Here is a 22,723-nt window from a genome sequence, read left to right as displayed (position 1 = left end):
GGGGGGGGGGGGGGGGGGGGGGGGGGGGGGGGGGGAAGGAAGTAAAATTTGTGGGTTGAGATAAAGACAGTTTAATAGGACAGAAAAGGAACAGATAATAATGATAAAGGAATTAGAATATACAAAACAAGTGATGCACAGGGCAGTTGTTCACCACCTGTCAACTGATGCTCAGCCAGTTTCTGAGCAGCAGCCCCCAGCCAGCTTTCCCCCTACTTCATACGCAGAGCATGACATCATATGGTATGGAAAATCCCTTTGGTCAGCTGGGGTCAGCTGTCCCAGCTGTGTCCCCCCCAGCTCCTTGACCCCCCCCAGGCTCCTGGCTGGTGGGGTGCTGTGAGGAGCAGGAAAGGCCTGGACCTGTGCAAGCACTGCTCAGCAGTAACTAAAACATCCCTGTGTTACCAACAACACTGCTTTCAGCACAAATCCAGACCATAGCCCCAGACTAGCTGCTATGGAGAACATTAACTCTGTCCCAGCCAAAACCAGCACATTTGCAACACGCACACATGGCTTCAGGGGATGCACAGTACACAGTAAAATGTGCCATACTGTCTTCATTTTCATTTGTGTGTGTGATTTAATGACTAACATATACTGACAGTAAATCCAGACACTGTGAAGACCTGAAAAAAGCTGTTTACTTTTCTGAGTTTACTGTCACTCCAGTAAATTTTCACACTCTTGGTAAGCAAAAGTAACAATTTAACACTATCATTCAGCAAGCAAAAAACCACTGGATTTCTTTACTACTAACTTGAGTGCAAATTGCACTGAAGCTCTGACAGCTCATTATTTTTGAGACCGCAGCTCATGAGCACTGATGGCATTGAGGCAAGGCTTGTCATGTTACATATGCTTGTATGAAGAAACACATTTTATTTTTTCATTCCAAGACTGCCAACACCTTTAATAATTTTCCCATGGATGGAACAGGGTAAAGATCCAGGGAACATGAACCATAAATAAATGTAGTGATATCACTTCTAGTACTATAGTTCAGCACCGAGAGCCTGGGAAGAATAGCCCATAATAACCATTTTATGGGTGATACTATCGGAAACACAGAGGAGATCATGTTTGCAGCAGTATTCTCTGAACTTCAGAACTTAGGGAGTATTTTCAATGGCTTTCAGATAAATCAGTAGCATAGATGTCTTTTTTAACACGAAAAGGAATCTTCTCAGAGCAATGAAACAGAATAAAGTAAATCTGAATCATCAGTCCTTGCATAGCCAGTCTGTGCTTTATCTGGTTTCCCGAGGAACTAGAATTGCAGCACTGCTGATTACTACTGCGACTTCAGAGAGGGTCAAAAAAATAAATTGCGTTTTAGGTTAAACAGTGAATTTCCTGGTAAAGTAGCAAGCTAAGCCTCGGAACTGATGCTGTAAAAATAAACTGACCATTAACATTTAATTTTGGTTGGGTTTTTTTTTTAAAGAATTAAGCTTTCTTTTGAAAGCAGCTTTATAGTTTATATATATCAAAGGGCAGTTAGTGGGGAATTACACATATTTGCCTTTTGGAAATAGCCAGGAATACTACTATGTGTATGGTATCTGCAGAAGTCATACTGACTTGCAAGACATTGGCTGTGCAGTGCAACAGGGAGGGCAGTCAGAAATTCCAGCAAGGGAATGGACATGGGGAAAAGCTTCTGCCCAGCAAAATGCCCAAAGATGCTTTTTCCTCCTTAGAGCCAGAGCTGCGTTTTTTGCAGAAAAGTGTTTTTGATAAGCCAAAAAAAAATTTTTTTTAATCTTTTTTTGCAGGAGAGACTCCAAAACGCATGCTTAGCTGCAGGCTCTGGTAATTCAAGCTATCATTGCTAACCTGACATAGCCCAAATGTTTAGGTTTGTACTACTTACTGTGTAGATGAGGAATATGAATTCGGCCTTTCCCTGTGATCACCAACTCTCCTCACCTCACACTGCATACCTTTTGTGCACTTCAAGAGGGTTTATGGGAGGTGCCTTGAAGGAAAAAAGAATGGAAGATGAAAGGATGTGCAAACAGATGTTTAGCAGCTTCTCTTTCAGCCACAGGTCTCTGTGCAGTTTTGCTCATAGTGAGTTTTTGAAACTTGCACAGTTTAGGACACTGATCTGCTGTAAAGTGAGAGTCCTTTCACATTCACAGCTAAAGTAAAAAAGCTCTGTGTAACTAACAGTTTTGCTTTGGAGCCAGGTATCCTGTAGAGTCATTAATTCTTCTAAACACAGATCTCAAAGGCATAACTGACATTTTGCTGGCAGCATTGTTGTCCTAGCATCATGCGAGAGGTCTCCGCATTGTAACAGTCCTCTGTTAAAAAGCAGTGATGCAGTGTTTGCTAACTGATGCAGTTTCTGGCCTCTCACATGCTTTTCCCCAATATTACGCATTGTCCTCAGGTTGTTAGTTTGAGAATCACTTCAGTTGTGCTCCTCTGCTATGTTAAACATTGTAAGCTATGAGAGTACCACAACTTTCATAGTTCAGTTGTGTTGTCAGCTGAAGCCAATCTATGCATTACCTTTAAATTGATAAATGACGTGTGTCGAAGGGAAAGGAGTCCTTGTTTATCTTTTTGTCCATGGTCAGAAAGCCCCCAGGTGTTGTGAAAGTGATGTTGGCATACCATTTGGGAGCTGTATCGGCACCTTCTGTATTTTGCATTTTTTCACATTCTTTAATGTTCAAGGTCTATTTTCTCTGTGTGTTGCGTGCTTGATAATACAAGAAGTCATCCTTGTCCCCTAAACTGTCAGAGTCATAATAAACACTATATAGAGCACCACTAAAGGCACCCAGTTGTATAAAACAGAACATTGCAGCCTACCTACCCATGAGGACTTCTGTAAGGATAGTTCCTCTATCAACAAGCTTTGCATACTCAGAAGCATGGGATAATGAAACGGAAAAAAATTACTAGTTTCTTTATTCCAGTAACAGTGTTTAAGGAGGATTCAGTTCATCATGACTGTCAAATATCTTTTTTTCAGAATGCAGGAAAGTGGTGAGAGTATTTTTACTTCCAATTCTCTCCCCTGGATCCTTAATTTTAACATCCCATTGAGACAGAAGGAGCCAGAACTTTACTGGGGTGAACATTGCCAAGTAGCATCTTTCAGTGCTACCTCCAACCCTTCTCCTTTGGAAGAAAGCCCCTCAGAAAGCCATTGAATTTGCTATCCTGCCACTGGGCTTTTGAAATTAAGGAATCTTGCCACTTAGAATATTTTAGCATGGTACGTAGTAAATCTATAGGATACTTTGAGGTATGAGAATGTATTATTTATTTAATTACTTAGTATTCCTTACCACCCAAGTCTCAGTGAAATCTTACAGCAGGCTTCTTTCTTCAACTCCCCTAAGTTTCCTCAACACTTAGCTTAGATAGCATAAAGGTGTTCTTATTTTATTGTATTTCTAATTGTAACATAAGTTGTGAGACTTAATTTGCACAACCACTATTCACAGCATTATTTTCCATAATTTTCCATACATTTTTCTTTTCATGTCAATTATTGTTTAAGAAAATGTTGGACATGCCACAGTGTGTATGTTTGCCTATTTCAGAGTTAGAGGGATATAAGTACTACAGACTTTAAGAATGGATAGTGCAGCATTATTTGAAATATATACATCAAAGGGTCTTTCTTTGAGTGGCTTCAAGTCAACAGTGAGCAATCTATCTCAAATACAGCAAGGGGATATTACCCAGATTTAGAATGTGTACTGAGTCTGTAATTATTTAAGGTATCTGACTCTGGGAATCCTTATATAAAACTATGCCAATGCTCAGTTTGCTCTTGAAGTACATCCGGTTCTGTCAAATTGTCAAGTTTTATCAAATCACGTGATCAGCTTTAAAATTCTGTTGTATTTTCAGTTATATCAATTCCATGTACAAAGGGTGGTGAAGAGTTAAGGTCTGGGAAAGGGGTGGAGGGAAGATGATTCTTGTAGTTAAAATACTATGCCAGTAAACATTTCCTACATAAATGGAAGACAAATATCTGTATTGAATTGATACAAAAACTCAAAAGCAAAGATACTTTTTTTTCTAGTTTAATGTGCATTTGTTTATTAGTGTCCTTCCTCTCTGTGCTCATGATATCATACTAGATTCTGTAGAAAATAACTGAGCTGGCTAATAACAAGATTTTCTCTTTCCTTATCTGATCCTGCTTCACTGATGCAGAAAAAGCTGAGTTAACATCATATTCAATACCATAAATGATCTTTTCTTTTGTGTTTTTTGCTATTCTGGGTGTTCACAAAGCAATGCCTTTCTCACTGCATAGCCTGGAAGGGGTCTTTCATAATACACTGCAAAAACTCATGTTGATAATGAGTGATTATGACAGGGTTAAATCGTTGATTATTACTTTACTGAATGACATGCGTTGTCAGAAAAAAAACACCAAAGAATAGTTCGGTTTGTTTACTAAGTAAAAAATCAAAATGTGGCCCAAAAAGACAAATTTAAAGAAAATTTGCTAGCAGATACTATATGAATACAAAAGATACACTACCAAACAGTTTATTAACAAAGAAAGCACTCTCTTGAAATGCAAGTTGGGGTGTTCAGTATAAATTCCCCCAAGTATTTGTCCAGAAAAGTCAGAGGAAGCACCCCATCCTTCCACTAAAATGGAAGCAGAGCTGTGGAAATCAGAAAACAGACAGGGATCTTGTCATGCTATATGTTACTCAATTCAATGCTCACAACTAAATTCAAAGATAACTTACAAATGTTCTCATCTAGTGTATATCAAATTAGTTATTTACTCTTTAAACCCTTGAAATACTGAAAACTCACAATATTAGAACTTATTATGTTGGATTAAGTTGCAGTTTTAAGCCATCAAATAAAATGTTTATCTCATGTGTTTTCCTCTGTGCATTTCAGCGTAATTTTTTAATGTGAAAGAAATCCAGGCATAGCATGGCTCAAATTTATCTATTGTAATTAGCAGCAAACTGGAAAAACCATGGTTCCTTTTAAAAAATCTAGACTTGTCTTTCAAAGAATAATCAGGCTATAAATCCATGCTTTTGTAGATCTTACTGAAGGGCTTTTAAAGAGGGGAAGGATCACCTTTGCAGTTTGATTGAAAAAGAGAGTACAAGAAATCTCACAGCAATACCAGTAGCTATGCATTGCAGAGTTTAATCTAAATAGCTGAAAGGAGCCAGAGAAAAGACAGGGAATAAAACAAGAAAAGAAAGCAAGAAAACTAGAAACATAAATGTCAGTGACACAGGGAGAGAGAAAATAAACTGAACTGAGAATAAAAGGAAGAGGTGCCCTTCTCTGTCTCTCTACTTTTTGTAATTCCAGAACCATAAAAACAAGGGAACTGTAACTTATATGATAGCTCTGTACAAAGAGCTGGGGTCTCCAAGTGCAGCGCGAAACAGCTTGCCCAAGTCAGAACTGAATTAGCAGGACTGTCTTGCTCCCTGACTAAGGATGGTTACATCCAGTGAGTAAAGGCCTCACCAAAAAATAGTGCAGACCTCCCAGGAAACCACTAAGGCAACATGTAGGAAGCAGTGAAAGGAATAGGGATTAGATTCAAAGTAGATAGCAGTTTATTGCTGCTGCCAGAGGGGCTTCTTGCAAAGGGTGTGAGTCCTTAGTGTGGGCAGGTGTCATTAATGGACATTCCTCATTGATGCTAAGTATTACAGGAAGAGAGATGGATGTAGGCATCTCGGGACACAGTCTCACCTGATGCTCTGGCACCTGAGGTCAGATATCTTCTGGTCAGCATTTCAGAGCACCAGGACACAGACGAAGGTTCCTTGGATACACACAGCATCATACCAGTAGGTACCCAAAAGGGATTTCCTAATAAATGGGAGCAAGTTCAGCCACAGTGGTTTTAGGATTGCAGCTTTGAACATCAGCAGCTATTACTTCTGGTCTGGCCCTGAAGGTGTCCATATTTTCCCAAACACCATGTCAATCAGCCAGATTGGTTCTCACCACCATGAGGAGAGGATGTGCAGATGGTGGAAGTAACAGCAGAACTGGGAGAAAGATTTAAGCTTGAGTAGGCAGCAATGATACATGATTCATTTATTGAGAGCTACACTCTCGCAAAGCCATTTGTGAAATGGACTCCTCATCAGTGTGACTAAGTTCACAATCTGGCCCCGAGTAGTTCACAGCTGTCACATCAAGCTACTAACATTACTCTTGGTAATTACAGACAACTACATGAAGAACTGACAAGGGTCTTGACAGCATGACATACCACAAACCACAATAAGCCACAGTAATTGTTAACGTGCTGCCTCTGCAGGTCATTGCGACCAAATGTTTATGTGCAGCTAGCCTTGGGAGTTGGTTTTGGCGGTAGACAGGGCTTCAAAATGCATTTCTGTTCAGGCCTGATGTTCACCACTCAGCTGTGAGCTTATTTCACTTCACCACGGCATAGTACAATACAGCCATTGACAAGCATCTTGCATCCCTGTAACCGTATATATATATATATCACCCTGTTGGTGTAAACAGAGAGCATATGTGTACCACTGCCATGCTACGCAGCCATCCCTATCTCTGCAAGGTATGCAAGTGCTAATCAGCAAGTTGAGAGAAGATGTGGAACCTCCTGGATGTAACCCTGCTCCTCAGAGTCTCCCTTGCAGTGGACTGCACCCTTGCAGGAGTGGTGAGCTGAGACAGCCCTCAGGAGCTGACTGGAAGGTTTCCACTTGGCACGGGTTTGAAAAGATCTGATGTGCAGCGTGCTGGCTAATTAACTTTTATCTGAAATGTTTCAGTCACCTGAATCTGCATGGTTGCAGGCAGCGGATGCGGAGGGGGAGAAGAATGAATGTGAAGACAATTGCACCCTCAGCTGCCACTAAAGCACAGTAAATGTGGAAATTACTCTGAACGTTGGATTGTTATTATTATGTAGGAGAAATGAAATGTTGGGGAATTCAGAAGGAGGCACCATTTTTTCCTTTTCTTGCTACAGTATTTTTATTACTTTTTCTTCACCAGCTTTCATCTGCGATGATAGTTTCCAAAGCCTGTTTTACAATGTGGAAAGTATTTGAAATGCATTATAAAAATCTATGAATATGCTGCACAGGCATATTTTAAATTCTTAGTATTTCCCTAAAGGCATGCTATTCCACTTCCAGCTTTTTTAAGACTGTGAAGGAAATGATTGCCCGTGCTGTTCATAAGACATTTTACAAGGCTTTCTAACTTAAGACAGAGTTAAAAAATGAGATAGATCTTCAAGCGTAAACTGAGATTTTAAAAATTAAATTTTGCATTTGTTGCAAGGAAAGAACTATTAAACATAGCAATTAATAGCCAGAAAGAGCAGCTGTATTATGCACCAGGCTCTCTCAATGATGCTACTGATAAAGCAGTTACATTACACTCATCTTAATAGCATACTCACTCAAACTGGCTTAAAAAGAACTTTTTTATTTTTTTGAATCAGATGAAAAGTCAGTATTATGAGTTCACAGTTTGATAATTTTCCGGTGCTATTTTAGATGAAAGCATAATTATTTATCACTTTCCTAGCGTGTAAGGCTCACTCATACGTATTGGTTAAACAGCTCTCTGTAGGCGAACAGTTGTTCTTAAGAATTTATTGTACTCAACATGGGTAAAACAGATCTAACCTGTATTTGGAGCTGATCATTGCCCTCTTTTGGGAGTGTACTGGAACTGTTTTATCTGTGATTTACATTTTCTTAGTACGCTGATACCATGGGTTTGATTTTCCTCCTACGTTTGAAGGTCATTAAGGTGAAAGAGTTATGTGCCTGGATATCCTCTGTTTCAAATACATATGATAGGTGATAAACTATAGAGCTCCAAGGGGACAAATATACTCAGTAACAGCCTTGAGGCAAATGTAGGTAAATAATTACAGCAAAAAGCATTGATTAATTTTGATTTAAGCTTTGAGACATGAAAACTTCAGGCATCATTGCACCATGTTGCACTTGTGGAACAGAAGTTTCCAGGAGCTTATTCTTATTTCCAGAGTACAAAATCAAGCAACACTTGGAAGGCTCTGCTCTTCTGCCATCTCACTTTCCCCAGTCATCCAGCAAGCACACAACCTGCACCAGTAACACTTAGTGATGTTTCCTTGCTCCAGGACTGCAGAAGGAGGTGGTGTGGTGCTGAATGATCCCCTTATCTCCCTTTTGTTGCCGGTTCTGCAAAACCAATCGCACTGCCTGGTGTGGCAGGAAAATAATCGGCTGCTGTTACCAGCTACCTTCAGCCACACAGAGGGGCAGCTCATTCCAAACTCCCACTGGCATCTATAAAATTCTTTACTGCAGAGGTAATGGGGGGAAATGATAAAACATGGCATGAGTATTTGTTCCTCGGAGATTCAGGAGAGGAAAAAAAACACTCAAAACCCACTTAATCACCTCAAAAGTTTGTATCGCAAAGTATCAGTATAGATCTAGGCTGGATAGGCTGGTGCAATTGACAATACTCTTGTGGCCTCTGATTAGGAATCTTTCATCAGCAGTCAACACAAGGGAAGCCGAAATGATGATTGTTCAGTTACCCTTGTGATCATCTTTTTATACACATGAATTATTTACATAGTACAGGGTACTTACATACTTGTTAATTAAAATCTGCTTTTTTCATTCAGTTATACCCCTAAGATCTCTTTAGAGCATGTAATCCTAACAGCATTTATTTCACATTCATTATGCCATATTTTGTTGTTATCTTTCTTTGTATAAATAGAAAATCCTTCAGTGCAGGACACTTGTGGAAAAGGATTCCTTAACACTGAGAATTTCTTCTGAGAGAAATAAATGGGTGATTGGTCTGTTTTGAATATTGATGCCCAGAATCCCCAAGAACCCTCAAATTTTTTTCAACTACACCATTGCCTATGTACTCCTCCATTTTCAGTGTAGTATGCTCATTTCACCCTTTCTTAATCTTGCCCATTGGCCTTTGTTCTGAGGTCCTGTCTTCCACTGTAGGATAATAACACAGATCCTAAATTAATAGTCTTGACTCCAGAAAAAGACCTCAAGGCTCTATTGTGATACAAATGATCAGCAACATAAATTGCTCATCACTCACTGTTCATCACATTCTCTGAAGAGCACCAAAAATAAGACACTTATTTATAAATAGCTCAGCCTGCTAGATTCCAGTGAAACTCAATTTCGTATCTTCCCACCATTTTGACAGTGCATATAAATATGTGACATGTAGTTATGTGAAAGTTAGCTGTGCTGCAAAGTCCTCCTTGGGCATTCACAACCCTTACAGGTTTACAGCAGAAGAATAAATTGCAAATTGAGACCTGTGGTGGGATGCAGCATACCACATGATTAGCATAAGAAAGGTGCTGTGCTTGAATGGCAGCTTGTTGCCCAGATCATACTGCCCTTTTATTCCTAGTAAGTGTACTTTAAGAGGAAAAAGAAGTGAGAATTCACAGTGAATTATACATCTGATAATCACAGACATTTTTTTTCTCCTGAAAACCACCTGAAATTTCTGGAACAAGCACAAACAATATAAGCATTAGAAATAACTGCATCCTAGAGCCTTCCAAAAAATGTATGAAAGTGCTTCCTTTTACTTCACTGGCTTTGAATAGGGACCAGCTTGAGATACCATTTTGGTTGTTTGGCTGAGCCACATGATTTTTTTTTTTCTCTTACAATCTGATAAACACAAGAATTGGAGATATACATGGAAGCTGGAACTTGCAAATACTGCAAGTGTTCTGTTTGCTATTCATTTTCTGTGAGCATTTCTCGTAGTGTAATTTGATTACTGGAATGTTCATGAAAAGCAGATGCTGAGAACAAGAACAGCTGAAGCGAATCATTTCATGAACGTGAGTATCTGTGTGTCGTTTCTGATGCAATTGCCATCATTAAAAATACCAAACTAATATATTCAAGACTTCCTTTTCAATTAAGTGTGGTATGGCTTTCCTTAGGATGAGGAATTAGTCCGACAGGATCTGTGTCTTGTTGCTGTGATATTAAAACAATATTCAGAAGTGAACTTAATACTTCCATCAACTTTAACCTTTAATTTTACATGACTTTGCTTTATTTTCACCAGAGTTCCCTTCACTTCAAAATCTACAGAAAACCATTCACTAAGCTCAAGAATATTTCAGACAATTCATCTTTTTGTGGATCTGTGTTATGCCAGCACTGTAAGAGCAAATGCATGTCTTCTAAGAATCACACAATATTATTACAATCTTATTAGAGAATAATAAGCTGCAAAATCACTTATTATTGTTGGTAAGAGGGGGAGAAAGGAGAGAGAGAAAGGAGCGTGCAGTCTGACCATTGGACAGGGAACTGAAATGGGAAATTCAGCACAGTTAAAAAAACATGGGAAAATACACTGGGCTGAGTACTGGAAGAGTTACTGGTCTACCAATCTGGGCATGGAGAAGTCCACATGAGTTTCCTTGCTTTGTCAGAAGTTACCTTTGGAAGGTTAAAAGTTGTCCAAGGCTGTCAAAATCAGCAGCAACCCCGTTGCCTGTCTGTAAATGACGTGCTGACCAGTTTGACCACTGCCCAACATAACAATGATGTGGTCATCATTGGAATTGCTGTCTGGTGCTGGAGCATCCATCCTTTTTTAAGGGTATTAGCAGTGACAGGAAGAAACAGCCAACCCAGAAAGCAAGTTCCCTGCTGTGCACAAAATCTCTTTTTGCAGAGGACTTGACCTGACCTGAGCGGTGCTTCCAGTCACACAGTGTGAGCTTGGAGACCGACACTGCGTTCTTGCTTGACAATTCCTTTTGCCTTCACTGTGAGCTCAGAGGGTGGTGTTCCAGCAGCCTTCACACCTTTTTGCCTGGTGTGTGTCCCCCCCAAGTTTATCAGCCCACATGTGAGTTAATCAATATGCTCAAACATGTATAAAATCATCCATCGTTGAGTGGTCTGCAGACATGGCTTACCTTTCAGAAGAGAAAAGCAAACCTTCCACAGAATATCCTGCTTTCTGTGAGTGTATTTCTCTCCCTTTTATTATCATCGCTGGCTGGCTGTTTCACTCCAATTTATTAATAATACATCCTGGTGTTCTGTGTGGTACCTGGTAAGGGGTTTTAAGCAGGGAGTTTTACAGAATATTTTGGTTCCCTTGTTCAGACACAGCAGTGCAGCCTCCAGGTCAATGCAAAATATCAAAGCAGTATTACAACAAAACTCAGAGCTTATGGTTTTTCATCTTCCTTAGTTCCATCCCAGGTCACTGAAATGTGTAGAAGTATAATTTATCTGTTGGAAACTGACCAAGATTTGCATTCGAGTGCTAGCATCATGTAAACAGAGAAAACTGAAATGAGGAAAAGAAAAAAATACATTCATATTTCTCCAGGGAATATACATTTTCTGTGATATTTTTTTTTTATTATTATAGGTTCTCTGTCCCTGAAGCAGTACTGTTTCCTGCAGAGACATGCAGCAGTTTTGATTGTATGTTCTTGCCAAACTCCTAAGAGCGGTGGTCTGTCATCCCTTCCCTTCAGGTTGTCTGGAGGAATTAGATACTCCTCTGCAACACTTCCCCTTGCTCAGAGAGTTAAAAAGAATCACGGCACCAAAAATAGTTGATGTGAATTCCTTGTCCCCAGGCTTGGTTCACCAGACTCTGCAAAGTCATTGTGGGTTATTTGCATGGAGATGGATAGACGCAAACATCTTGCTGAGATTAGTGAGACATGACGCTTTCGTACTTTATCACAAGCACTTACCCATGTTAAACTCCCAGGGCGTGCTTCATTTTTGCTGGTTCTTACCCTCTCCTTTAGGAGGATACAATCACCCACTCACAAAGCAGAAATAGTGCATGACTAACTATGTCACGGAACAAATGATTAACACCAAGTAGTTTGTGCTAGCTGTTTGCAAACAATCCACGTGCCAACAATTATGCTGAAGCAATTTTGTGAATACCTAACGCAGTGTATTTTGCATAACTCAAGACTGGCTCCCATATCATCTAATTCATAACTTCTGTCTAGTTTGTTAAATTCATAAATGTAATGTAGACCATAGAACAGGTAGTGCTGGACTTCACTGTGATACTAGTCTGTGATGCTGGACTGGCAAAGGCTGTAGGAAGGATGGTGGGCTCTGATGAATGAGGTGCCATTCAAAACAACTTACAGCTGCTGTGTTTTAAGAGTTTATAAGACACGAAGTGCAGAAGAGGGCAGTCATACACAGGCAGATCCATAACTGCATCTGATGCTTTTGGGTTTGCAGCTATGCAAATAAAGGTGCTGTTTGCCTCAGATGCACCCAGCCTGTCACAGAGAGCTTGGTCTGGCTGTCCGAGTGCATCAAAACGCTTGTAGAGCTCATCATCGGGAGCTGAGGGCCTCTTCATCAGCTGCAGTCACTCATCAGCCATCTGCTGACATCAGGGTTAAAGAGCTGACCTAGAGAAAGCATAGCATCTGTATGCACCATGACATGGGCCAGGGCAGGAAGAGCTGAGCTGTGAGGAAGAAAATGTGTCATATGTCTGTACAAAGCTCAAGCGTGGATGAGAGTTTATTGATTGATTTGGTTCCGAGTATTTGAGAGCCTTTGACTCAGAGAAATGTGCAGCCCCAGCAGATCCTAAAGCACAAAGCTCTTAAAAAGTAAATTAAATAGCCAATGTACTTGGGTAATTGGTACTTTGCAATGAGTATACCACTTTTCAGCTGTCTCAGAGTTGAAAAAACCCTACGTAACTTTAAGGAGGAGATGTTTTATAAGAGGGGAATATGGATGCAGGAGAAATTTAAAGGAATTGTATTAGAGAAGGCGGAGCCAGTATTGAAAAGAAAACTGTATTTGTAAAAGCCTTTCTTCTCATTTCAATGCTGCAAAGCATTCTTCCCATCAATAACATCTAGCCTGTTAAATTGTTGCTGTTACTTTCATTACTTTCTCATAAATGAAGCCAACCCCTATTAACCTGCCACAACAGTTTTTCCCTTTCCCCCTCAAGAAATGTGTGCTAGCAGTACAAACAAGTTTTTGCATAAATAGGTAGGATGAAGAACTTTATTTACAGTGAAGTAAATTTGGTATTTAGTTCCATCACAACAGTTTGTCCAGCTACCCCTTACTATTTTTTTCTACAAAGGTAAAAAGTATATTCTTCCCCACCACCAAAGGTCTCACTAGTAAGAGCAGTATGCTGAGTTATTTTTGTCCACGTGCCATTGAGTTTCTCATTAACAAGGGCAGATGTATTTCTTTAATGCAGTATGGGTTTCCATTTTTTTCAGCTCTGTGCAGTTTATGCAGTTCTACAGCCTCACCAGTGGTGTGGTGCTGGCCTCTGCTGCAGAGCTGGCCCACAGGCTGCACACTGAGCATCAGCTGCACAACAAAAAGGGAGGGAAGGCTGTAAGGCCAACAGCTCTTCTCTTTGCCATGCTGCTGCTGCAGCCAGGCAGTTACTGGGGTCCATTGCAGCCAGGCAGTTATTGGGGTCCATTGCCACCAGTAGTGACACATCCATATGGTGCTTTTATGCCATTGCAGCAGGAATGATAACTACAGGGGAAGGCTGACAAGCTTATCCTGACAATGCGATACTGGGAGAGAGCCACAGGCAGAGCCGAAGGAAGAGAGAATTACATTTATTTGGCCAGTGCCAGTGTCTTGCAATTAGTGCTAGCTTCTGGCAAGTGATGGTGTCAGACAGCAATACAAATCTTGAGTACTGCCAGATGGTCCTATCAAGCGTGACATGCTGTTCTTCCCAGTGTGCATGGTGACATTTATCTTCAGTCCGTGCCCACTATCACATACTTCATACATATGGATGGACATTGCTTAAAGCCTATAAAGTATTAGTTACCACTGCTCCACTGCATCCAAACTCAGCACGAAGGAGGGGTTAATAAATATCATTCATATTTTGTAGTGATTTAGAAGCTCTGTGCAATCATTTCATTGTTGCTCTAAATGTCCATGCTAGATGCAGAGTAAAAGAAAACCTAGTAGCAATCTATGCAAATATTTGTGCATGGGAGAGAGGTGATAGTAGAGTGTATCTTCTGTCAAGCATTTAGATGAGAGCAGAAGATTGAGTCACAACGAATCACATGTAAATGTTCACCTGATGATCTTGCACATTATAAATCAAAGACTCAAACAGGCATGGGTGGTGATTTTTGATACTCTCCCAAGCCTCACCACAATACTTAGCTGTAAACCACTTTCTGGTCTGTGAAGTACCTCCTACAGTGAGGACTTGTTTCACGACTCTGTACCCAGGACTCTTCTGGAATACAATGGATTATTAGTAAATTGTTTATCCACTTAAAACTAACGAGGAAATCGCAGTATGCAAATACCTGCAGACAAAGAGTCCTGATGAAATAAGTATCCATGGGATGGGTAAACACTAGTCTGGAAGAGAGACCTGTGCACTGTGAATAGTGTAATGATACAAATGCCCAAATTATTCTACAATAACCTATAAAATAAATGGCTGTTTGTTATTTTCTACATTCTTTAAACTACTGAGGCAGCTGTGTCTAGCACAAGAACGAATAGGAGATTTGAGCCCTAGGTTCTGCTCCTGGCAAAAGCTTCATATATTCTCCAAGACATGTGACTTAACCTATTGGTTTTCCTTTTTTCCCCTCTGATCCCTCCCTGTGTAAAAGGGTGTGAAATATTTATCTTGTAAGCCTTAAGATGGACAGAGAGCTGTTTCACAAAGGAACACAAAGCCTGGCCCTGCTGCAGTGGTGGTCTGTGCGCACTGTGGAGGGGGTTATCCCCATTTTACAGAGAGGGGCTTGCTCACAAAAGGAGCACAAAACGAGGTAGGGATTTCAAACCGTAACGCTCAGTTTCTATATTCGACAGACAGCCAGGGCCCCTTCCTCCGCCTCCTCCTCCTCCTCCTCTCCCCGTGTGCCTTGGTAACAGGCTCTGTGCAGTCACACACTTTTGTGGGTAGTTGCTATATGCTTTACTGGAAACTCAAATGCTTCTGCCTTTGGGGGCGGGGGGGTAGGCGCCTCTTGATGAGAGGAACATGCCTTATTTTGTGTATTGCATGCCCAGAAAAGCAATCTGCAAACTGCCACGAAACTTCTAAATTGTACAGTTGTCTTTTGGGGTTGGTTTGGTTTGTAATGACAACATATTCATTCAGAATTGCGAAGGAAAAATAGGGAGCAGTGATTAAAAAATTTACAGCGAATATAACTAGGCTTTGCTACATTTTCAAAAATCATATTGTCTTCTGTTGAAAGATAGTAAATTTGCAGCTGAGAAACTAACAAACATCACACCTCCCAGTTTGTTTATTTTTTCCTGCTGCAGCAGGTGTTGAGCAGCACTTATCCTTGAACTATTTCTTATGCAAACAAACTGCCTCCTGCTGAGGAAAGTAGCTTCACTGCCTGGCACAATTAGTGAAAGGTGCCCAGGAATGCCCGTGCAGGATGAGGCCCTCCTACACTGGCCAGCGGCACAGCGTCGTGGACTTCGGGCAGGCAGCGAGTGGCATTTCAAGGCTGCTTGGGCTCACGTGTCCCAGTGGCCGGTCCCCTCTGTTAGCTTGATGCCCCACCACATGCAGAGTGTATTTGTTCTTAAAAGAGATGTTTGATTTTTAATTTTTTTTTTCCCTGCTTACCCCCTGCCCTGAGAGCCAGTTAGAATTTCTTCTTTCTGATTTCCTGTCTTTCTAATTAAAGCCTTGGTGTATTAAATAAGAAACCTTAAGTGGAGATGTTTAAATTCTGTTCCTGATTTTAAGCCAAACAAGTACACACAAATATTCACCTTAGAACCATGATTTAAAAGTCTAGCCTCAGAAATGAACTTACTTAATCTACCCTGGCCTCTAGAGTTAAGAGATCAGTCTTTGCAAGCTTAATTCTCAGCTTTCTTTCATACAAAAAATCAATACAGAGCGAAATGCACCTGTAGACAAAATTAATCCTGTGGAACATGCCTGGAGCAAGGCCCAGCAGAAGAGGATGCAATGATGAGCTGGTGCTGGCTTTTTGAGGAACGGGACATGGGTCAGCATTAATTTCTCCCACTGTATTTTTCTACATGCAACTATCATTTCAGTGACTGCTCCATGCATAAATAACTGCATTCAACACAACCTGTGGGCACTTCTCCGATAGGTAGGGACCCGTAAAGATGAATAGGTTAACTTGGTTGATGGTCATTGTCCTCGAAGAGCAGCACCTGGTGCCCTGCAAGGAGTCTGTAGGGCTGTCCTGTTCCTGGAGGTCCAGCTTGCAGCAAGACAGCTCTGCACGCCACATCCTGAACATCATTTTATAACATTGGCTCAGAACAAATGGGGAAGGTTTTTTGGTTGAATTGCCACCTCCTTCCCTATTTGTCTACAAGACAGAATGACCTAGTTTCACTCTGCTGAGCTGCGAACACCAGACAGGGTTGCACAGTCTGGTGGTAGGCACATAGTCATTTGCAAAAATAATGAGATGTGGGGGCACAGCTACTGAGGGCAAGGGGAATGCAAATGCTCAGAAGAGTTGAAGACACTTTCAAGCCATGCTGAAATTGGACTGGCAAGTGAAAAACAGTGCTACAGATTTTACTCCTTGGTGCTGGTGTTAGTGGTGAATAAAATCTAATTGGATTAAATGCTGCATGGGTGCACTGGGTGCATGTCAGAAAGGACAAGTAGCTGCTTTTATAGAATGGGATCAAACTTCTTTTACCTACATAACATAAATCATAAATTCTCTATACCCTGTCTCTTTATATTCTACATTTTCTTCCAGAATTAGTTTCTTTTTGTTCAATCAGAATTTTGCTCGTACCTAAGAAGCTAGGTAATACAGAAAGTGTACTCATAGCCTGTTGTGCTTGTGAAAAAGTAGTGTTTTCTAGTGATGTGCTGCAACATGTCCATATTGCTGGTGCGAAGGTGGAAGTTGCTCTAACAGGGCAAAGATGGGCATGCCATTCCAAGAGCCCTTTACGCTGAGGACTCTTGACAGGGGTGACATGCCAAAGAGCCCAGCGTTGAGCAGTGCTTGACAGTGTGTATTGTAATTACAGCCTTGGTTGCCAAATTCTCTGTCAACTCTTGCACTGTGTTAATGGTAGTCCTCAAGAGCAAGGCATCAGAGCAAACACCATGTATCGTTAACATAAGCTTTAGAAACCCTTTCTGCATGCAAAGCCAAAGATTTATTGTTAGTCTAATTAAAACCCTAACAGTTTTATCAATGTAGTATTATTGGTCCCAATGATGCCAGCACTTAGAGGCAAATTATCCAAGTACCACAGATCATTCTCAGTAATGATACTGTTCAGATTGTCGTACATGCGGTTTCTGTATCTCTTCTCAGATACTGGCCTCACCCTTCCATATACCTCTGGGTCTTGAGGTTGCCATCACAAATCTTTAGGGAGACAGAGCAAGTGTGCGTGTGCTCTAAGGGTGTGGGGGTTGTTTGTACCATGTTGTCTGTGTCCCAGGATCTCTAAAGGGAGGAGTATCATATTGATGGGAGTTTCTTCCTCCCCTGAGTTTGCTTTTGGTCATTTCTGTATCTTTGTTAATACTGTCTGTACTTTCTGCTATATTTACTTGCCCATTCCTCACTCATTTGCAGTTCCACCTTACATTGACGTTTGTGGTGTCTGGTACTTAAAACATATTGAATACTTGTTCTTTGTTCCCACTTAACCCAGTTTTACTCAGCTGACCGTATTGCAATTTCCTAGTGGCCAGTAACTGACCATTGTGATTTTCAGCTCTGGCACCTCTGATGCAGTCCTGTGCTTGCGGTATTAAGTCTTTTGCTGTCATCTTATGACAGTGCTTCTGGGGATCCTTGATACAACCCTGTTTGTTTTTTTCAGCAGCCTTTGAACTGTGATTTCTTGATAATCCAAGTAACATTTTATTACTGTAGCCAGATCACACCTATATCTTTGCTCTAGGGTTGTTAGTAATCACTCTAAAAGACTAATGCAAATTCTTCCATTAGCAGACACACACGCACACACAGAGTGTGCTCTGGTAGCTACTTAAATCATTTTCTCCAGGTTATAACAGCACCACTGGTGTGTTACCAGAATTTCTTTACAACAACATGATCTTTCTGCATTGCATCTCAGATGTTAGGTGTGCCAGGACCAAGGAGGCATATCTCAGCAAGTCCAAATTCCAAGCACTGTCTGCTCCCAAGTGCTGCCCTGGTTCTGGCCCTGATGCTGTTAGAAGTTGAATTGTTACCTATCCTCATGAACCAAAAACTGGGGGGAAAAAGCCCTTCCCCTGTTCACTGCCTGAGTAGCACACATGAGAAAACAGACAGCCTGCTTTGGACTTGCTTTAAAACAGAGCCCCTCTGACTGATGGCAAGGATGTGAAAAGCACCAATGTTTCTGAGGTGCTTCTCAACAGAAGAGCACACAAACTCCCCTAGATAGTCTGCTGAAGAGCTCTGAGTTAGTTGAATGCTGTGTCTCCTTAAGGGAAGAATTAAATTCTTCTAAATGGTATTTTCCAACCATTCAGGCTTACAGTGGCATTCGGAAGAACCCCCAAAAGATACGCCTCTGTGGAACAGCCACTGTATTTTGCATCCTTTACAAGTGTGGGAAGACTTGTAATGGGGTAGCTGCAGCATGAATGCCAAATGAGAAATCCTGCTCACAAACATGACAGTCTAGATGAGGCCAGCTGTAAAGAAATGTGTTACTGGGAAATGTTATTAGAAAAGCTGGGGTAGAGCTAGCCAGGATCTCCTTGGTCTTGCTGGCAAGTTTTCACTTAACTTGTGACAACCTGGTTCCATAACAGTGTTGAGCTTTTAGAAAATAATACCATGCAGTAACAAATTTTCCTGAATATTATGCTCGGTATCTTCTGACATCTTTTACCCATGCATTTGCAAGGGCTTTGCAGGCATTAGTATCAGTACTGTAGCACTTGGGAGCAATAATCACAGACATGGACCTGGCCACCTCTTTGTCCCATTTGAAGTGTAGCAGTGAAGTGGAGCGGAGGTGGTTCTCTAGCTTTTTGCATTGCCATTTTAATGATGAAGGAAAGGCTATCGTGGAGAACTAATGCAGCTCCCCAGATCTATTTGTATTGGCAACCATCTGTCTTTTTTAAACTATAATGACAAATTTGATGAAGGGAAAAACTATTTTGGCTCTTGGCATCTGTATGAAATATTCTTTGTCAGACTTTACATGTTGGATTTTTTTATCTTCCTGGAGCAAAGAACACCTTGAAGTTTTGAAGTAGTATTACTTATGATAATTTGTAAGTGGCTATGAAGATAAATAATGGGTCTTACTTTCCAAGAATAGCTGAAAGTTCGTATTTTATATTGCCTCTTTGACCTTGTAGAGAGCTGTACATATTCAGATTAGTTGGGAGTACTCGTATGTAGGCATTAGAGGTGCTAAGCAACCTCAAGACATGACTATCTGGTCTAAAGAGAGAAATCATTTTCAGGACAGACTAAGTCAAGATTTAAATTAATCTAACTCCAGTGGTTTTGTGATTTTTTTTAAAGTCAACAGTGCCTTTTTAGAATCTGCTTATAAGCATTGCCTGAATAGATGCCAGGCTTCTTTAGCTGCAGGAATCAGAATAGCTCTGGCTGGTCTAAGCTAGCTTTTCTGTCTCAGAAGCTTTTAAACCATCTGAAAAAAAAAAAAAAAAAAAAAAAAAAAAAAAAAGGATTTAGTGTGGGGACCTACACTGCTTCAAATTATGGTCTTAGTCAAGCAGGTGTGTATATGGAAACAGATGCGGAAGACAAGAAAAAGGCATTCATGAAGTTGTCCTCCTCTTTATGGGGCCAAAGCAGGTCTGGGATTTTCTTCCCCAGAGAACCAAAAGTCTAAATAGCAGAAGAAATGTGCTACAGGTGTTTTTAATCATAACTGATGATGCTGCTTAAACAGATGCTTAGTTGTTTTTCTGGATGAAGGCCTAGGAGCCAAATCTAATGCTTACTGACATCCATGACAAGACTCTGGGGTTTAACTGGGACCAGGAGAGAGCCCAGGAGCCACAAAACACCCAGGCCCAGCTCTGGGTGCTCTTCACAGAGGAGGGGAGGGATGTGTGCCCGCCCTGCACACTGATTGTATCTCTGCAGAAGGTGCAGAATGGATTTTGAGAAGAAAACCTGGACACTTCACCCTCTGATGTGGGAACCTGCAGAAGTGTTGCCTCTTGGTCACGGTCGGCCCTGCGGGCAGAGCAGGTTTCTCTCAGCAGCCTGGGGGTGGATGTGCTGGAGCACACCTTTCCTCCAGTGCTGCCGGGCATACCATGATGCAGTACAGTGGGCAGCTCAATGGCTGGTCGGCACACGCGGCAGGACCTGTCCATCCGAAGTCCTTCCCATGGTCTGTCAGCTGCCAACAAAAAATCCTCCTTGAAGCTTTGCAGTGTCAGCAGTATGGCAGTTATTTAAAAAACCCAACATTTCATAGCATGTTCTTTCATGGCATGAAAGAAAGAAGCAATAGGTGTGCCCAGAGCCTTTAGGAAACTAAGTTTTAAGCCTAAATTTTGTAGTTTCAATCATGGAAGAAAGAGCTGTGGCATCAGCTTGCTCACAGCTGCCATTTAGCTGTGTTTGTAAAGCTGTGAGTCCCCACAGTTGCACTGTAAGCCAGAAGGCTTTTTTTTTTTCCTTCAGTGGAGCTTTGTCTGATACAATTACCTAGCCTTTTTTCTCTTTGGTGTTTCTTATCATAAATATATATTTGAGCACTGCCTTTTGCCCCCAAGAGTTAGAGAGGAATAATATTTTCTGTGTATTATTTTGTTTTACACAGTTAGCAAAAGAATATTCACATATATGCTTTTAACTCTGCTAATTAAGCTATCATAATGTCAAATAAAATGTCACTGTGACCATAGCTAATTAGCATTACAAATTTGGTTGAAGAGATAAATGGCCAGATCTTTCAGGGTGTAAGTCAGTCCAGCTCCAGGCATTCATGCTTACAAGATTTACAAGGATGGCTCTACAGACTACTGAAATGGAGGCTTGAAAAATATTGCATTAATTAAATGCAAATCATGTTTCAGTCATTAAATGAACCTGTTATCTCAGGTGTCTCAGGCTATGAAACTGTAAAACTGCTCTGGTTGGGATACAAAAAGCAAGTAAGACATTGCAGTCTCTGCTGATGTACAGGAGCGAAACACATCAGACCATATAAAGCTTAATAGTCCATGAATGCCTTGGTCCAAAGCCCACTGAAAGTCAGTAGAAAGACTGTTGGTATCCAATCCAAAGGCGATTAGTCAGAAATTAAGGATTCTAGGCCTGTTCTTTACTGAGTAAACACTGAAGTGAGCTGATCACGGCTGGTTTATAAAAACAGGAGCCGATGACATGCAATAAAAATTAAGCTCTTATAGACGTAGAAAATGTTTCTGCTAGTGACACTGTGTAAAAGCAAACACATTATTAAAAATAGATCACAGTTAACATTATTCAAATGGTGTTTAATTGTCTGTGTAATTTGAAGAAAAACTGTTGCAAGTCATATAATCTTTAATGATTTTAATTGAATTTCTATATGAGCTTTAATTGACAGTTTAACTGAAATAGTCAAACTTTACTAATTTCCAAAGTGAAGTAATCAAGGACTTTGCCTAAGAACTTTAATCAGGCTGAACGTACAGTGTTCAATACACTGATGCTATCATAAATCTTCTGTTCCATGTTAAGTACGAAGTTATACACATCTAAGCTATCATTTAAGTTGTCAGAAGCTTTTGCAGTGAAATTATGCTGTCTCAGTGATTGCTACTAAATGACTGAATAAACAATTTTTGGAAGTTCCTCATAAAAAGCAGTAATTTTTTATTTTAAAGAAAGACAAATCAATAAAAATGCATAAAGGTATTAAGAACACTGTAATATCAAAGGCTTTTTACTGACATGATTTCTGTGTGATTTTTTTCAGAGCCTATACGTTCAACTGCATTCTGCAAATGACAAACCTTTCAAAATTAAGAACGCATTAAATCCAAACATCTCCAGACATCTCCACATTCTTTCCTAAAAGGATCTTCTTTTGCATATAAAACTGATGAAGTCAACCAAGCACTCACTAGATGAGGCCAGAGAGTTCTTCTTGGTTGAGATGTGAAACAACATCTCCCATCAAGCATCCCCTTCCACTAGTCCCAGTACAAAACAAACATTAATTGCTGTTTTTCCCCGGTGTCTATAGGGGTGTTTGCATGGTGGGCTGAGAATTAGCTGAAAGTTAAACCGAAGACAAATGCCTAGTGACTGAATTTTAGGTATATTATTGTATCAGAAAAATTCTGCAGACGGTGTTTGCTATTTTTTCAGGGCTGAATATTTACCTTTCAAGCATATTAACAGGAATTTAGCAACTAATAAATCACAGAGGTGATAAGTGCTCATGTAGATGCACCTGTGGGCTTTTGAAAGTGGCAGCTGAAGCACAGATGGTTTCACAGCAAGAAGCACTCTTACATTCAGGCTCATTATAAGCCAGGTTATCCCAAATCCATGTCTGTTCAGCGAGGAGTAGTGTCTCAATAGCAGAACAGTCTGTTGGATGACTGGCACATCCACGTCTGTTGCACATACGACAGGGACCAATGCTAGAGCTCCAGAGAACTAAGCCTGTAGCTGCAGTGCTTAGGAGAGTCCAGC

The 22,723-nt window shown here is 40.7% G+C and overlaps 1 protein-coding gene across 1 annotated transcript in view; it reads left to right on the top strand.

Moving 5' to 3' along the window:
* The window catches only part of GRIN3A (glutamate ionotropic receptor NMDA type subunit 3A), a 71,579-nt gene that overhangs the window by 1,901 nt on the left and 46,955 nt on the right, over positions 1–22,723 (top strand). Inside the window, exon 2 of the mRNA XM_026866500.1 lies at positions 13,307–13,427. Within this exon, the coding sequence (XP_026722301.1) occupies positions 13,307–13,427 (121 nt within the window). The remainder of the gene's footprint in view (positions 1–13,306; positions 13,428–22,723) is intronic.

This window comes from Athene cunicularia, assembly GCF_003259725.1.
Source record: "Athene cunicularia isolate RWA chromosome Z unlocalized genomic scaffold, athCun1 chrZ_part3, whole genome shotgun sequence".
NCBI lineage: Eukaryota > Metazoa > Chordata > Aves > Strigiformes > Strigidae > Athene > Athene cunicularia.
This window is presented reverse-complemented; position numbering and strand designations above follow the sequence as displayed.